At 37.5% G+C, this 18,255-nt stretch overlaps 2 protein-coding genes across 4 annotated transcripts in view; one reads left to right on the top strand and one right to left on the bottom strand.

Moving 5' to 3' along the window:
* The window catches only part of LOC142336078 (neo-calmodulin-like), a 38,911-nt gene extending 36,021 nt beyond the window's left edge, over positions 1-2,890 (bottom strand). The window contains exon 1 of one of the 3 annotated variants that reach the window (XM_075384592.1): positions 2,624-2,890. The gene's annotated coding sequence lies outside the window, so the exon portion shown is untranslated. The remainder of the gene's footprint in view (positions 1-2,623) is intronic. The other 2 variants (XM_075384591.1, XM_075384593.1) reach the window with 2 other exon arrangements.
* Positions 2,891-2,952: 62 nt separating this feature from the next.
* The window catches only part of LOC142336077 (CBY1-interacting BAR domain-containing protein 1-like), a 23,826-nt gene continuing 8,523 nt past the window's right edge, over positions 2,953-18,255 (top strand). Inside the window, exons 1-4 of the mRNA XM_075384590.1 lie at positions 2,953-3,435; positions 5,956-6,222; positions 14,036-14,166; positions 14,478-14,767. Coding sequence (XP_075240705.1) covers positions 3,070-3,435; positions 5,956-6,222; positions 14,036-14,166; positions 14,478-14,767 — 1,054 coding nt within the window. The 5' untranslated portion in view covers positions 2,953-3,069. The remainder of the gene's footprint in view (positions 3,436-5,955; positions 6,223-14,035; positions 14,167-14,477; positions 14,768-18,255) is intronic.

Here is an 18,255-nt window from a genome sequence, read left to right as displayed (position 1 = left end):
CAACCGTGGTGACTTGCAGTTTGGTAGTAGTTTGCAGCAGTATTAGAATATTGATTCGACAGATAACTTTCAACTTAAGTGTGTTTCAAAAGTCCACTTTTAATGAAATTTTTCATTAAACTGAACTTAACAGTTTAATTAGAAATATCTGCAAAAAAATTTTAACTCCAGGCGATCTATAAATTCCAATCGAATAATATAAAAAGGTTGCTTTTATGTTATAAGTTAATTTGACATAAAATAGCAGAAGTGGTTCATTAGGAGACCTTCAAAATCATAACAAAAGGAAAAACAGCCACCGTTAGAACGAACGAAAAAAGTAATCTTCTTTTTTTCATTTTCATTACCTCAGATTTAAAAGACTTTGATGATTGCGTTTCTGCATTGGTTTCAGTTTCATTAGCTTTCCTATCTCTACAGCAAGTCTTCATTTGTTTCAATTTTAATAAATTGAAAACAGATTAAGTTTCTCATTGCCATAGAATTTTTTCAATTGCTGCAACACAATGGCCAAAGTCAAGTCCACCAGTTACCATTTAATAAGGGATTCTTTACAGCTATGATTAGCCAAATTGATCGTATATGGGGTTGTCTCAACTGTTGTCTCAATTTACGCTTGATTGACTAGTAAAGGCACTTTTTTCCAGTAGAAGCGCAATTGCTTGAATCATCGAAATATAGATTCCGCTAGTGATGTAATTACAATGCAAAAAACAAAAGAAATTCAATACAAAAGAAACAAAAATTTTGAAATATATATATATATATATATATATATATATATACTCCTCAATTTGTCATGTAAGTAATGAAAAAATACGTGTGTTTTATGTAATTTAAATTAATCATAATCATAATTTTTGTGAAAACAGTAAAAAAAGAGTTGAAAATAACTATGAACGGAACACTTATCAATTTTTTTCTTACTTCTGTCCATAATGAGCCAGTGTAAAAAAGACAAATCATATCATCTTTCCAGCGAGCCGCAGTGCCATCAATGGGAATAATTTGTTTTCACCTTATGGTTTTGTTGGATTTGATACTACCTAATTTCATTTAATAACCGAGATTTCTGGGAATCTGCTAATTTGAAATTCTCTTTTTGCTTCCTTGCCACAATATCAGTTATATGGGGAATGCGCAACTGAAGTTATTTAATGTTCTCTGTGATCTGCTTATATTTTTAACGGCTTCGACCCCGTTTTCTTGTTAAATTATTTGACTTTCTTTTATATTGACTGACTTTTTCGTTTTTTGTAGTCGTATATCATTTCCTGGATAACAACATCTCAATTGCTTCCTCAAGATTTATAAACGAAGAGGTTTCAATTGCGTCATCAGTTATACCTTAGGACGAGTAAATGAACCTTTTTTTTATGATTTCAGTTGATAATTAATGGTTTTAATCACTTCGAGAATAATAGTTTTCAAAAATGAAAACCTATTTTTGAACTTTACCCATTCTCCGGTTTTTGTCGAATTGCTAGAAAGTCTCATTATGGCCAGGTCTAATGACAGCAGAGCTTAGTTTGTATTGTTTACGTATTAGCTGATTCCAATTTGATTTTGTTCTGTTTTTTTTTTAAATATAGACATCGAGTTTTGGGTTTAATTAATGTTATTATTATTTGACATTTAAGATTGTCTGGTCTCATTTTCTCGTTAATGGTAGGTCTCATTGGGTATCTATTGCGGCGTTAATTTCTTCATTTAGTGGTTGGCTAAACAATATGTGAATTTTTAAAAGTTTTGTCTCTTCCTCATTTCATAGCATAGCATTTTGCAACTGGCTACAACAAGCAGACTAGATGATTAGTAAATTTTAAGCTCATTAAGCTCATAGATTTTTTAGTTTATCAGCTTAATTTATTGTTTTGTTTATCACCGCACGTATTGCCATGTTTTTGAACCGCACGTTTCTCTGACGATCAGTTCAGTTTTCAGAGGGCTTTTCGTTGTTCATTTTTAACTCACCTTACAACATCGATAACACCCAGTGGCGTAAAAAAAGTTGGGATTGTTATGAATTTCCTAGTCCCCCGATAAGCTAGGAGGGTGTCAACAACAAATTTTGAGGGTTACATATTATTCACGTTATGAAAATCGAAGGTTGCAAAATGACATTTTCTTTAAATTTACGTATCTAATTGGTGCATGAGCGTATTTGTTATATGAAAAGGCAAAAAAGTAAATATTCTTCAGAATGTTGAAACCTTAAATGTCTTAAAACCTTAAACCTTAAATGTCTAAAAGGGGTTGAAACCCCTTTTTTTGAGGATTCTTAAAATGTCTTATTTATATCTCTTCACAGAATATATCCATCCAAAACTAGCTTTGCAAAGCCTGGTATTGTTTACAATCCGCCATTTCATAGAGGGTTATGACAATAATATCATCTGACGTAGTCTTGATTGACTACGGGATTTTTCTAGTTCTTCATCTCGAAAATTGTTTTGCGTTTTCAAAATTTTCAGTCTACTTTTATCCAAATTGAAAAAAAATGCATTCATTTCTTTTATTTCTCTTGGATTTTCATGTTCTACTGGAGGAGGGGAAGAAACCATTTCAAAAGTTTCGAAAAAAGAAGTAAGGAAAGGAAGAGAAAATAAACTGCTTGGCAAACCTGTCGCTGTGATGTCGTTTTTGATGTTGTTGATTTTTTGCGCTAGTCTTCTGATGTTGCTGTCGCTCACTTTTTTGGACACAAAAAACAGTTAACGATTGACTGTCTAATTGATAGATAGATTGATTGATTTTTGATTGATTGATATTAAAGAAAAGGGGCGAGCTCCCCTCTCGTCATCAAACTCTTCAGCGAAAAACAACACACTCAAACAATATTCTCAATAAGTCCATATCATCACCTTAACACTATATTTATCTGCTCTACACTAAATTCACCAGCTTCAGATGTATTTTTACATTGTGCGTGTACAAGGTTATTCACAGGCATAATTCAGAACACACGTGCGTTTTAGCTGTACAATATTTTAGACTAAACAAAAAATAAAGCGCAGCTCATATTTGCTACACAAAAAGCAGCATTATTTGGATTCGGTTTCAATTGTAATGAAGACTAGCAAACGCGATAGTGGTGGTGGATCGACTCAGTTAGCGGCTACAAGTACCGGCGGATCAGGCGGATCACAGCAGCAGTTAACTGGAGGTTACAAAACTCGAGAAAAACAACTGGGGGATGTGGAGAAACGCATCAATGAATCTGAGAAAAATCTGGCCAAACTGTGCGAGGATTTTGGAGCGATAGCGCGTAAGACTGCCAGGCTGAGAGACAAAGGGGATATTCTGGCGGAGGATTTGCTGAACATGGCGGACCATGAGCACAAGAGTGGCAAACAGGCACTGCAGCAGAGTGCACAGCTGCTATCATTAGTGCAGGATTATAGACAGACTCAGATTGAGAGACTAGAGCACAAGGTTACAGTTTTTTCTATTATAGCCCACCAAGCACGTCCACAGCTTGGCGGGCATATAACGTATAGCGCAATTACCGTAAATATATCGTAATAGAGAACTCTTTTAGTTCCAAAGTTATTTATTTTAAAGGGATATTTTCCTATTCTCCCCTAGCTTCGTGGGTGTATAACGTAGTGGGGGGGGGGGGGGGTTTCAAAGCGTATGATGCTTTTACCAAGACATGTGAAGTATATATGTTGAAAATAAGTCTTAGCGAATTGAATGGATTCGGATTTATGTTCTAAGTCACTCAGAGCGCCAAAGAATAAACATACCTTAAGTCCTACTCAATATATGAAAATTGGACGAAAATCTAGAGGGGGAGGGTGTTCAGATTAGATCTAAAAGTTTGATAATATTCTGTTTCAGTGTTCGAATCTCATACAAATGGTACAAATAACACTACAGCGGCAATTTAGGCACTAATGTATTTCTAATCTACATCACAAATTGCGAGATACTCTATCTGCCCTATAAATTCTTAATTAAAAAGCGATAATCACAAAACTATATTCGGCCGCTAAATTAGTACTGCAAAGTTAGGGCCACTAAAATTTGAGCAGAAAAATAGGAATTCATTCAATGGATGCAACATGTTGCGGGCGCTTTGCGGTGAAAAATGGTTTTTTTTCACCGCTATTCACCGCTAATCTTACATTATTTTTTGACTAAACCTCGACCCGGGCAGGTTTATACAACCGGTGCTGCTTCACGTGCTTAAATGATGCCCGGTACTAATCAATGATGCATCGACATTAGTTCTTTAAATGTTTTAGATGACCTATACAATTATGCGAAAGGGAGTGAATTGTCAAAAAACCACATTTTTTATTAACTTCAGAGCAAAACAGTTGAAGATAACAGCTCCGCTCAACCAAAAATTTTTCAAACCAAGAGCGCACTCAGAACACAGAAGCGAAAATCAAGACTTGGGGTCTCTGCCCAGAGAAATCCCAAGTCTTGGGTCTCTCTGCCAAGAGAAGGTCCAAGACTTGGGTCACTCTGAGCAGAGTACAACCAAGACTTGATGAACTCTTGGCAGGCAAGACACAAGACTTGGGATTTCTCTTGGCAGAAAGGATCCAAGATTTGATTTTTTTCTGGACAGAGGGTTAGAATGGTGCATTTTCTAGGTTCATGGGCACTTTTAACATAAGTTTGAGTACCCTAATGTACAAATAAAGCACTAATTATAATTATGAATGCTATTAAAACTATGTTCGTGGCTCTTGGTAAAGTATGGCCACATTTTCAAGGCCAAAGAGGTCCATAAAAATACAATTTCAATACCCACTGTTGAAGAGAAAAGAGGAGTTATAGCTTAAAAAAACCGTTACAATACCAAACATTACAAATATACATAAAACAACATCCCAAAGCACAAAAAAATTGAATCGGATTGTAAGGATATAGGGGAACTTCGATTCGGTTTCTTAGAGCACTCCCAGTGAGGACGGAAAAGTTATTAGAGTGCCATAGAGTACTATTTTGTCAGAGTACTGACAAATTTTGCATTCAGGTGATCTAACTAAATATAACATAATGATATTCGTCTATACCTTGTACAGAGGTATCTATGTGTTCCATGTTGAACAGTATCTCTTCTTAATACGTATCTCAGTTACTACGTAAGAAGAGTAATACATGCACCTATGAAGCAAAAGTTATAGGATCTTTTCGGGTTTCGTTTTTGGGATCCAGCTCATATGCCCACTAAGCTGCGGGTTCGAATTAGAAAACAGAATAGATGTCAAGAAGTTCGGGAGTTTGTAATCTCTTACCATGTATAAAAAAATATTGGCACAATAGAATCCGTCATTGCAGAGATCGGAGACTTCGAAAACTAAAATGTGTTATTAACTTATAAACAAATTAGGGTCGAGTATTGTTTAGTTCATCAGGTTTTAAACCAGGAGTTACTTTTGTTAAATTGATGTCTAGTAAATGTTCCCACATTTTTTGTTTTGATTACCATCTATGAGCAAGCCAATGATTGTTTTTACACTGACAGTGATTCGTATAGCCTAATAGCCTGATAGCCGAAAATATGTAGCACTCACTATTCATTGCAATTTATATTGACTGTTTTAAAGGTGTGAAAGTATTATTTATGTAGGCTAAAGTTTTAATTTGAGTTTGTTGAAAGAAACAGCTCCAATCTGAAGTCTGGCATTAGGACTGAAAGGACGTTCAAAAAGCACATGAACTGTTAAACGAGAATCACTTGAAGTTTGAACGGCAATTTTTTTCTGTAGCAAATTTTATCCACAAAAAAGTGCGATAACCTCAATATTAAACCTAAAATATTTTAAATAATAGATTTTGTCAATGTGGTTTATAATTTTCACTTGCCTAGATATTTTCATCACGGTATCGCACGGAGCATTCTGTAAAAAAGCAGAATTGCTTGTTTAATGTCCCAGCGCATGTTCTACAATGATTTTGATTTGTTTTCCCAATGGCTTATGCTTTTATTTGCAGGTGATCCAGCCTCTGAAGGATTACAAGGAGTTGTGTAGGAAAGGGAAGGCGGATCTGAAGAGGACAGGGGATGCCTATAAGAAGGAGAAGAGTCAACAGGCAGCAGTGCAGAAGATGGGCAGTACGGGCAAAGAGCACAACATCAGTCAAGTGAGCAAGGCTCAGAGTGAGTTGAGACAGTCTGCAGCCCAGGCAGCTAAGCAGACCAAGGACCTAGAGCAGGGCTGTCAGAGTTTCGAGGAGAGAAGGGTCGCCGACATGAAACAGGTGAGTAGTTCAAATCACATTGGGTTGCAAACAATGTCCTGTTTTTTGCCTCACCCCCCCCCCCCCCCCAGCGTTGTTTATGAACCTGTTACAAATGATGTGTACCAATATATAGCACGTTACTATATAAAAAGGGCACACGCACACTGGGGGGCATAGACGTTCGGGGATGGGGGAGGCGCAGAAGAGATCCACAATTGCCAAACATCATTACGTGGTCAATGTCGGCTTTTTTGAGTAACTTTACTCAATTTTGTCACTATTTTTTGCAGCCATGTATTAAGATTAGTGTAATAAGCGTGTGTGGAAATTGGTGACAGTAAGCAATTTTAGTTTTCCTATTTTTGCGTCTCGAAATCAGAGTTTTTCCAACGGGTCAAAGTGTGCGCCATTAAAAATTAATGCATTGGATGGAAACAGTGAAACAAAAGGTTTGCTTTTGAGGCCCGGAAACAGTGAAACAACAGTCAACATTTAAAACTCGTTTTCACCCGAATTTTCGAGGTGGAATTGGGCAAATCTTTGAACCGGTTCATGGGTTTTAATTTTGATATTTTCTTCCGTTTTGACTTTTTCTCTCATTCTTGCCCTCTGTTTTTTTTACCTTTAAAATTTAATTTAAGTGAAACAGAACTGCTAAATAAACTTGAAATATATTATTAAAAATTACGCTAAATCTTTTTGCAATATTTGTTATACACTTTGTCACTTGCGAGCAACATGGCAGAAACTGATATTTTTAAAGTTTTTTTTAGGATTAAAGACATACTTGTCAGACAGACTGCAAATTTTGTCAAGAAACTGTTTATCGGTTGATAATGTGAGTTTTTGATGTTCCCACCCTTTTCCACATTGCAAAGAGTGAATTAGTCCGCAAAGCCGATAGCAAAGAGAGAATTTGGTATCAATTTTAATAATATTAACATCCTAACTTAACACAGCAAATTTTATTTAATTTGAAATTCAGTGAATTTTAAAGCTGAAGTTTGGAGTGACTAATTGTAAACGGTTTCTGCAGTGTTTGAATTCTCACATTGAAAAATATACTAGCAAATTGTTGCATGTGTTATCTACCACTTCATGCACTTTTTGTTATGAATTTGTATAACGCAGTTATAAAAAAATTAGCGTTTTGCTATTTTTGTTTTTATTCGGTGCAATTTTGCCTATTATAAGCCAGCAGTGTTCGCGGTCCTCAAATTAATTAATAGTTTTCCTTTTTATACAGGCTCTATGCTAATATGTGTATAAATCATCGTTTAAGTAGGGAACAGTGAGCTGTAGAATTGGTCCTGGGTTGCAATCGCATGTTCTAGTAAAAAAACTTTTTGCTTCTTCGGACGATGAATCTAGAGGTTAAAGCTATGCTTTTTTCGGCTTTTCCCGGTCAATTTTTTTATTTGGGGGTGTAGGATGTTAAACAAAAATTCGATTGTGCTCACACAATTTTTGGAGCCATTTGTAGCCAACTAATTTTTGCGGACATTGGGCGAAGACCAATTAAAACACTTAAAGAGGGTACACCAAAATCCAATTGACGCTATAAAGTGCTCAACTGTTGCAAACAATAGTCTGAACAAAAAATGAATTAACAAATTACATGTAAAATGCGCTGCTTCTTTTCAAATTATTACATCATTAATAAAGCACACTTGTAATATTGATCAAATGAATTTACGAGGGAAAATGTAGAGTATATCAAAAAAAATGTCACGGTTTTATGTCATGTTTTATTCTAAATAGAAATATGGTAGAACTACACTAGAGAAAAATGTTGCTAGAATTGCTGGATAGACCTAAACTGAAATGCTATTATCATCCAGAGACAATTGTTAGGGAAACTTGAATCAAGTGGGTTTTGGGGTACCGTCTTAGTGTTTTAATTGGTATTCGCCTAATGTTCGTAAAGATTTAGATCAAAATTTACACTTACTGGTTACAAAAATTGTGTTAGCCTAATCGAGTTTTCGCCTAAGATCCCTTCTTCCATTATTTGCGGGCTTTTGGCATTTCCCAATCTTATTAAATGAATTTATTAGACTTGAAAGTCTTGCGCAAGACGTGCTGAAGGCTGCTAAGGGTAAGAAATGACATGGAACTAATTCTGAATCAGCACCGATATTAGAATTTCAATTATACATTTTCAGTACTGAAATTGACTGTGCGAATTGTTAGAATATCGATCAAACTATAGTCTTAAACTTAGTGAGAACTAGAAAGAAAGTTTAACTTACCAGATTAGAAAGACAAAAGCAAATTGATTTTGATCAGAGAATTTATATAAATGAATCGTCAAGAAATGGTGCTCAGAATCAATATTTGGTTCAAATTGGTGAATCTAGATAACTAATATTAGAGTGAGATTATTTGATGTAAAATCTTCCCAGCATGTATTGAATGATTATGATACCACCGGAAATGTGAACGAATTCTTAGAAAAGTGTAAATGCATGCCATATATGGTAGCTCCTGCGACTGATTTCTGAGAAATTTGCAGAAGCAAACCATATTGGGTAACCCTTGCGACCCCCACTGAAAATCATGGTGCTAAGATTAGTTTTGTATCTTGACTATCTCTCACTGATAATGGGTATATATACAGCTGATTTTTGAGCCTTTTTTCATCCCCAAAATCAAATCACCATCTTGATCTAATAATCATATCTCTCTTGTAAATCTCTAAATTCTACTGTAAAAGATCATTCTTGTTATTCTCTCATTTTGAGAAATTAATTTTTCTACTTAGTTAATAATGCTTTTATTCCGCTTGCGAAAACCCATAACCCGACAGGTTATGGGCCCAGCAATTTTCTAAGTAGTAAAACTAATTTCTAAAACAAAATTAATTTGTTGTTGACAGTCATAATCCTTTTCTGCTCAGTACCTATTCCTTTCACAACTGGTTTGCCTGCTCAAACTACAGTGGATCAACAGACAGTGAAGCCGCTGATCTACACAGGAAATGCACAGGACTTTCCAATATGGAGCACAAGATTTGTGGCAATGATGCAGACAAAGGGACTCTACAAATCACTACGTGGGACAGAAGAGCAACCCAATGAGCCTGCACCACTAGCCAATGGGGCGAGTAATGATGAAAAGAAGAACCACAAGGTGTTGAAGGAAGCATATGAGAAAGAAGTTGCAGACATCAAGGAGAAACGGAACCATGTGTGGTGCCATCTGGCAGTGACTCTAGATGCAACAACCCTCATGCTGATGAGACATGACTGTTTGGGATATGACGGCATCGGAGATGGAGCAAAGGCTTGGAAGCTTTTGGAAGAGAGATTTCAGAGTGTGGAGACGCCGACAGTGGTGACTTTGGTGGCACAGCTTGCTCGACTGCAGCTCGAGGATGCTGATGATTTGGATAGCTTCTTCATCAGAGGACAGTAGTTGCTCACAAGGCTACACGAACCAGGGGAAGCAGTCTCAGAGACCCTCTTCAACGCCTTGGTCCTCAATGGTCTGCCAATGAGGTATGTAAGTTTTGTTACACAGGAAAGCTTTAACCCGGCAACGAACTTCACAGAGTTGAGGAAAAGGCTGCAGAAATTCCATGAGAGCACAACACAGAGGCACAAGGGACAAAGTGGTTCAGTGGCACTGGGAGTGAAGCATGACTTCAAGAAGGGACCCAAGAAAGGAAACTGCTTTGTGTGTGGGATCTCCGGACACTTTGCCAAGGACTGCAGGAGGAAGGAGACAGCACAATGCAGCAAGTGTGGTGAGAAAGATCACCTAGACAGGGCATGCAGGAGACAATGAGATGAAGGCAAACATGAGTCAGTGGCAATGGGTTCAACATTGGCTTCACCAGACGAGGAATACTGGGCAGCTCTTACCCCCTGGAAGACAGCAGGCATGCTGGTGGACATTGGTTGTACAGATCACATAGTGACGAACATCGATGCGTTCCTGGACATTGGGCCTATTCAATCAGTGGTCAGAAATCCCAACGCAGAAGCTTCAAGAGTGGTGGGCAGAGGCTGTGTGAGGATCAGCATTCCCTCAAATAAAGGGGAATTTCAATGCGAACTCAAAAATGTTTTGTGTGTGCCGGACTATTCTTCTAACCTCTTATCAGTCTCAAGATGCACGGAGTGGTGACATAGCTTCGCATTCAAGAAGAAAATAGATGCATGAAACTCCAAAAGTAAAACTAACACAAGAGAATTATTTGTTTTACTTACCCTGCAGCGTTCTAGAAATCAAGATGAGTTCCAACAGCGTGAAACTTGACAGTGCAAGGAAGTGGCACAGATGATTGGCTCATTTGAATCAAGCGGATGTGGTCAGCGATGCACCAGAGACAGTGGGGGAACTCGATGATGTATAAAAAGTGTGCGCATTGGCCAAGACCACAAAGACTCCAGCACCAAGAATGGCAGAGACCCAAGCAGAGGAGAAGCTGTAGAGGGTGTTCACAGACGTGATTGGTCCTTTCAAAGTAGAGTCGTTGTCAGCGTTCCGGTTCTGCATTGTGTTTGCAGACCAGTACACGAAGTTCGTGTTTGTGGACTTGCTTAAGGCAAAAAGTGAAGCACTGGCCAGCCTGAAGAAGTTTGTTCTCAGTGTGGGGACGCCCAAGAAGCTGAGACAAGACAATGCAAAGGAGTTTCTCTCAGAGCAGTTCAAGATGTACTGTTTAGATGCAGGCATTTTACAGGAGAAGACCATACCAGAGACGCCACAACAGAATGGGTTAGCTGAAAGGTGCAGCAGGACACTGCTGAAGAGATTGCAAGATGCTTGCTCATTGACTCGGGTCTTTTCAAGATGATGTGGGGACCAGCAACTCCCCATGCAACAAGGATCAGAAACTTGGTTGTGAGACGAAGAGAAGAAAAATTCCCAGCAGAGCAGATACGAGGTATAAAACCTAAGCTTTCATTTAGTAAACTATCTATTTTTGGTTGCACAGTCTTCATGAGGAAGCCGAATAGAGATGTCAGCAATCTTGAACCCAAGGCACTGGAAGGAAAACTTGTGGGTTACACTGAAGGAGACAACAGATACCTGGTGTACGTACCCAACACACGCAAGGTTGTGGCAGTTCGAGATGTCATCATCAAGGAGTCCGAATTGGGCTCAATCCCTGACAACACAGAGACGCCCGACCTACTAGATGAGGGGTCACAGCAACTGGGGATCTGGCACTGCAATAACTGGGGATACTGCAATAAAGGAGGAGTGGCATTACGCAGAGAGCGTGAACACTCAAGAAACAACACTGAGACGAGATGCTTCAGATGTTGAGGAAGCAGCACCGGATAAAGAATCTACTGCAACAAGAGGGAATCTCAGAGGCCCGGAGTCACTAGAATACCGTGAAACGGAGGACTTCTCACAGACAGTTGGCTTCTTTGAAGAGGCACTGGAGCAAGCGGACAGGGCAGAGCCCAAACGAGCGACACGAGCAAGGAATGTTCCGCAGTTTTTTGGAGAAGTCAGGACCCATCTTGTTGTGACTGAGGGTGAATATGTGGAACACAAAACAGTCTACGAAGTCAAGCAAGGTGACGATTGGGACCAGTGGCACCGGGCAACGAAGGACGAGGTCAAGGCACTCAAAGACAACGAGACTTAGAACCTAGTAAGACCACCCACAGACAGGGTCGTCATAATGGGCAAATGGGTCTACAAAGTGAAATTGGGACCCAATGGTCCAAAGAACGCTATGTTGCAAAACATACAAAGCACGCTATGTGGCAAAAGGCTTCAAAGAGGTGGAAGGACTGGACTACTTTGAGACTTTTGCGCCTACCTGGAAGCCAGAGACATTCAGGATTCTACTTCAACTATCAGCGCAGCAGGGCCATGTGATGCAACATTTTGATGTAAAGACGGCTTTCCTGCACTAAATAATAGAGGAAGAAGTGCATCTGGAACAGTCACAGAAGTTTGTAAAACAAGGATCAGATCGGGAGAAGTTAGTATACCGACTGAATAAATCAATTCATGGTTTGAAACAGGCAGATAACAACTGGTATAAGGAACTGGCAAACCTCCTACTGAGACAGGGGTTCACCAGAAGCAGGAATGACCATTGCTTGTTCGCAGGAGCAGAGAAAGAGGGTCACGCTTTCATCTTGGTCTTGGTTGACGACATCATAGTGACATCAGGAAACATGACAGTGATCTCCGATGTCAAAAGGGCACTCGAAGCAACATTTCACATGGAAGGCAGAGGCAGATTACACTGGTTTCTGGGTCTAAGAATCAGACGGGAAGAAGGCAAAGTCACACTCGACCAAGAACGCTACATAGAAACAATGCTTGAGCAGTTTCGAATGGATCAATGCAAACCCTCAAGAACTCCAGCTGATTTGAATTTGAAACTTCAGACAGCACAGAACGAAGACGAAGAAGTGGACCAGAGGATCTACAGAAGCTTGGTTGGATCACTTCTGTATCTGGCCAAACAGACGAGGCCATACATCATGTTCACAGTCAACATTCTGTCCAGACACATGAATGCACCTACCAAAAAACACTGGATGTGCGAAAAAAGACTTCTGCGATATCTTTAAGTTTCAAAAGGTTTAAAACTTACTTACACAAAAAAAGCTAGATATGATTTAGTGGGGGAAAGTGATGCAGACTGGTCTGTTGACGTGAACGACAGAAAATCAACAACGGGCTACTACTTTAAGTTCAACGGACGTGGCGCAGCACTCAGCTAGGGTGTCAAGAAGCAGGCCACAGTTGCTCTTTCTTCATCAGAAGCAGAATTATCAGGGGATAGCAGCAGCAGCTCAAAAAGCATTGTATCTGAAACAACTTCTGGAGGATTTCGGCATCCAACAGAAACATCCAATAGCAATTGGAGCGGACAACCAGAGTTGTATTAAATTGATCCAAAACCAGTCTTGCACAAGAGGAGCAAACACATTGAGACAAAATTTCACTTCATTCCGGACAAGGCGGAAGATGGGACTATTTCAATTCATTACGTTCCTACTGACAAAATGGCAGCCGATATCTCCACGAAATCTTTACCCGTATCGAAGGTGGAGAGATTCAGAACTGTTTTGATGGGAACAGACTCTACGCAATCAACTCAAATCTGAGTGGGGTGTTAGAATATCGATCAAACAATAGTCTTAAACTTAGTGAGAATTAGAAGGAAAGTTTAACTTAGCAGATTAGAAAGACAAAAGCAAATTGATTTTGATCAGAGAACTTATATAAATGAATCGTCAAGAAAGGGTGCTTAGAATCAATTTTCGGTTCAAATTGGTGAATCTAGATAACTAATATTAGAGTGAGATTATTTGATGTAAAATCTTCCCAGCATGTATTGAATGATTATGATACCACCGGAAATGTGAACGAATTCTTAGAAAAGTGTAAATGCATAGCATATATGGTGCCTCCTGCGACTGATTTCTGGGAAATTTGCAGAAGCAAACCATATTGGGTAACCCTTGCGACCCCCACTGTAAAATCATGGTGCTAAGATTAGTTTTGTATCTTGACTATCTCTCACTGATAATGGGTATATATACAGCTGATTTTTGAGCCTTTTTTCATCCCCAAAATCAAATCACCATCTTGATCTAATAATCATATCTCTCTTGTAAATCTCTAAATTCTACTGTAAAAGATCATTCTTGTTATTCTCTCATTTTGAGAAATTAATTTTTCTACTTAGTTAAAAACGCTTTTATTCCGCTTGCGAAAACCCAAAAACCAACACTAATAATTACCACTGCTGTCTATCTTAATTTAAAAAACACTAGATATAACATAATTCCTCATTTCTCGGGAAGAGCGATTGGCAGGTAGTTGTGTTGGCGCTGTTTAGGTGCTACAAGACTTTATCCACATTGAGATGCTTTTCCATGCGAAGGCACTGGAGATATACACAAACATGTACAGATCTGTCAATGTATTTGATGTGCAGCAGGATCTCGAGGAATTCCGGCAAACTCTTCGGTCAGTCACTCAATCCAAAACCCATATTCTCTCGCTTTTTCACCCTACCACTATTTGACTAATCTCCCGCAAGCAATATTCCTTATAAGAAAACTATTTTAAGAAAAATGTGCTTTCCTTTATTATTTGAATTCCCTCCAGACGAGACTTCGGAGACGACGAAAAACGGAGACTCCTTCAACATTTTATCAAGGTCTGATGAAAAAATATCCAGTAAAATTGTAACCAAAAAAATCTGAGACGTACCACGATGTCAATACACTCCATATGTTTTAAGTGTGCAAATTTCTTGTTCAGTTGGGTTGTTTTAGCCCGGCTGGTTTGATGCTACCAACACAACACGTGAACACAGCAGCAAACGAGGAAGAGGAAGAAGAGGATGATGACGACGATGATGATGAAGAATACGAGGATGGAGACGAGGAAGAAGAGGAGAGCGAGTTGGGTACTACAGTAGATAGCAGAGCATCCCACTTGGCACAGACAGCCAAAACTAATGGAAGTCGTCTTACTGGAGGAGGAAGAGGCGATGTTGATGACTCCATAACATACACTAACAATGAAAATGGTACCCATCAACATGTCTCTGAAGCAGATCAAGGTTGGTTTTGTCCAAGGAAAAAGTTTGGTAAAATAATTATTGTAGTGCAACATGGTTTTTACAACTCAAAACAGCCATCAGGAAATACTCTGAAACAAAAATGGTGTAATAATTGCTTGAAATGATTCATTGCCAAAGGCAAGGCCTGTTTGTCCACGCGGTCATTGAAATCTCGACCTATGCAAACTCCATGCCCGAACACTAAATTGTCCATGGCTGGACTATTGAAATATTCGAACAATGAAAAGAACCTCGAAAAACCACTTAATTTTAGGTAGGAAAAATTCCCAAGAAAAAATACCCCCAGGGAAATAAAACCCACCGAAATAAACCCCTACTTGACCCTTGAAGAGCTGCGCGCACATTTGGCCCTTCCACGCAGGCCATGGTAATGCCTTAGCCGCCAGTCGGATTAGCTCAACTGTATAATTTTAGTCAATGTACACCACCACCAACCCCCTTCCCCCTCCCCCAACCCCCCCCCCACCCGAATTTTTAAGTCCTTTCATAAGTTGAGGTATAAACGGAGACGAGTAATTAAATTGAAGCAGATCCATAACATGACTCCTTTTAAATCCCTGGGTCGATCAAAATTAGTATACCTGTTCATTGACACGTTTTCAGACGAGCTGCATATCAATAGACAATGTGGCACAAATAATGGAACAGATAACATTAATATTCCTGCTATTTAATATCAAACTAGTTCAATGTTTCTAAATGTGCCCAAAAAGAAACTCGTTCTCAGAAATCAAAATTTAGATGGAATTCAAGTATTTCTTCCGACCCCTCTTGAGGGGGAAGGAACTATATACTCAAATGGGTTTTTTTGTTCAGTCAATTTTGGCCGATCGATATATTCATTGTAGAGTGTTGAGACTGGTATCATTAGAAAGCTTGTCCAGCGCAGAATATGGAATGAAAAAGATTTTTTTCTAATTTCCTTTTTTACAGGGAGTTATCGAGGAATTCCGGTGAGATTTTATTCACATTTTCCGGAATTTTTGACTAAAACTTCACCAATTTTGCTAAAATTTGTTAATTTTTTCAGAAACTGTTGTTGATTTTTATTTGTAAAGACAAAAATTTTTATTGTAGGCTATTTTTTTAAATTTTTTTTGTCAAAAAAATCTGGCTAAATGTTTCAAAATTAAAACTTTTTCATCAAAAGCAGCACGAAATAAATTTCTTTAGTCCAGTTTGATTAAATTTACACGAAGTACAGACCCAACCACCACTAACACAATCTTTTAAGACTCAAAATTGGGCTTTTTTACTTCAAATTCCGTTGACAGTGCTCTGTAATTAAAACTTTGCCGTTTATTGCTAAATTTATTCGTTGATTATCAAAAATAAAGCATCTTTTTTTTGTGTTTTTAACTAACTAAATATCAATATCTAGAACACTCGAATAATAAAGTGTTCCTAATGGACAAAAAGCATTAGCAGGGCTAGCTTTGGACCAAACATGGACTAGTATAATCCAAAAATGATTTGGATTGTAATCAGCCGGTCTTTTCTATTAAAAAATCGACCTTTTCTACATTAATTAAATCACAGAACATTTCAAACCAAAGCTCACTAATGATAGGTCCAATTGGAATCCTAAATAGCTCCACATTGTTGTATCTAGTTTATTATTTGAAAACTAATGGTTGTTTTGACTTTTAAAATTATTGGCTTTTTAATTAATTAATGACTTATTGAAATTTGCCTTTATTTTTCTCTTAATTTGTAGCTTATTGTCAGCAATGAAAGACTGCTTTTTCCTTCTCTTGAAATCAAATTCAACCTCTATTGCGGTTTTACGCCTTAAATTATGGTTTTCTGGCTTTGATATTACTAGATTTCACATTATTTAAAATTTTTCAGGTAATTGCCAATTTTTCTCGTTATCTAGTTTTGTCACATTATCACGTTATTGACGGTTCGTATACCACAATATTGGTTTTCAAAATAAGGCACAATTGATAATATTAAAATCTTGGAAGATAGAGATTATGATTTCAGCGGCTTCGACACTACTTTCTTGAAGAATTTATTTGAATTTCTTTTAATTTTGTCTTCAGCTGTTTTTTTACTTTGTTTTTTTAGACGTCGATATTCTGATATTAGTAGATGGCTGATGGCTTTCATGACTCTGAAAATAATTGTGTTTTAAAACAAAAAAAGACACACTTTGTAACTTCGCAATTTTGCTCCTTTTATTGTCTGTTTGTTATCTAGTTTCGTTTATTACGAGCCAAATATGATATTAGTGTTGTCAAAGGAAGATTTCAAGAGGGATTGGTGTCACATAATCTAATGTTTTTAAAGAATTCGTTCACTTTCCTGACTTCGACACGAAAAAAAAGTAAACTAATTTTTGATTTTTGTCATGTTTGACGTTCTTTTTGTAGACGTAAGACATATTCTGGATAATTTCAACTCTCAGGGGCTTGCATTGGAAAAATAAACGGACGTATTTAATAATTTAATTCTGTAATTAATGGCGTTCATGTTTTTGGAAATATTTTTCTCGAAAAAAAATTAAAGTGTTAATAATTTTGCGTTTTTTTTTCATTTTTATCTACTTGCTACCTAGCTTCATTAACGAGAGGTTGAATAATACATTATTGGTGCTCGCAGAATGTGCAATCGAACATATTTTGATGACCATAATATGGCTTTATGGTTTCGAAAGCGTTGTCTGCCAAGTTTCAATTGATTTTTTGGTTTGTTGTTTATTTGTTGTTCTTTTTGTAAACGCATAAAAAATTGAATACCGGCAGTTCTTATTTCCTTCTATAGAAGAATTGGTAAGGTTTCACCTAAGAGATATTTTAGTTGATTTTTATTGGTTTTCATTACTTTGAAATTAATTGTTTTAAAAAAAAAAACAAGTGAATTTTACAACTTTACTGTTTTTGTTCCTTATTGTCTAATTGTTACCAAGCCTTTTTATTGAGTAGTCCAGTATCTTTTAATTAAATATTTGAATTAAAAGTTATTTTGTTTAATATCAGTTTTATCTGACGGTATTTTGACTTTGTTATTAAGTTTTGTTTTTTAAAACGGACATGAAGTTTTTGATGTAATTAAATTTTGTTGTTGTTGTTTGATATAACTGTTCGTCTTGACTCTCTTTCTGATTATTTGCTCAGAAAGCAATCTCATCAATCTAATGCGCCGTTTTTTACTCCACCACTGAGTTATTTGCTTTGGAGGCTTTCTTTTTGTTCATACACCAAAAAAAATATCTTAACTTTTGGGTTTTTCTATGTTCCTCATTTGGTAGACAATCATGCCAAAATTGTGGATGAGCGGGGTCGGAACCTTATGTGCAATTGCACATTACCTAGTCGCTTTGTTGCATCAATCTTCACTTTTGGTTGTGTTTCGCTCTATGACACTGCGCTTTTTGCTTTCTTTACCAGCTCTGAAATGAAATGGGTAGGTAAATTAAAAATTTTCAGTTCAGTTATAGTTTTATGAAGTGAAGATAGCAA

Source organism: Convolutriloba macropyga, chromosome 3 (genome assembly GCF_964194025.1).
Source record: "Convolutriloba macropyga chromosome 3, txConMacr16.3, whole genome shotgun sequence".
Taxonomy (NCBI): Eukaryota; Metazoa; Xenacoelomorpha; order Acoela; family Convolutidae; genus Convolutriloba; species Convolutriloba macropyga.
The sequence above is the reverse complement of the archived record's forward strand: the minus strand, read 5'-3'. Positions and strand labels throughout refer to the sequence as shown.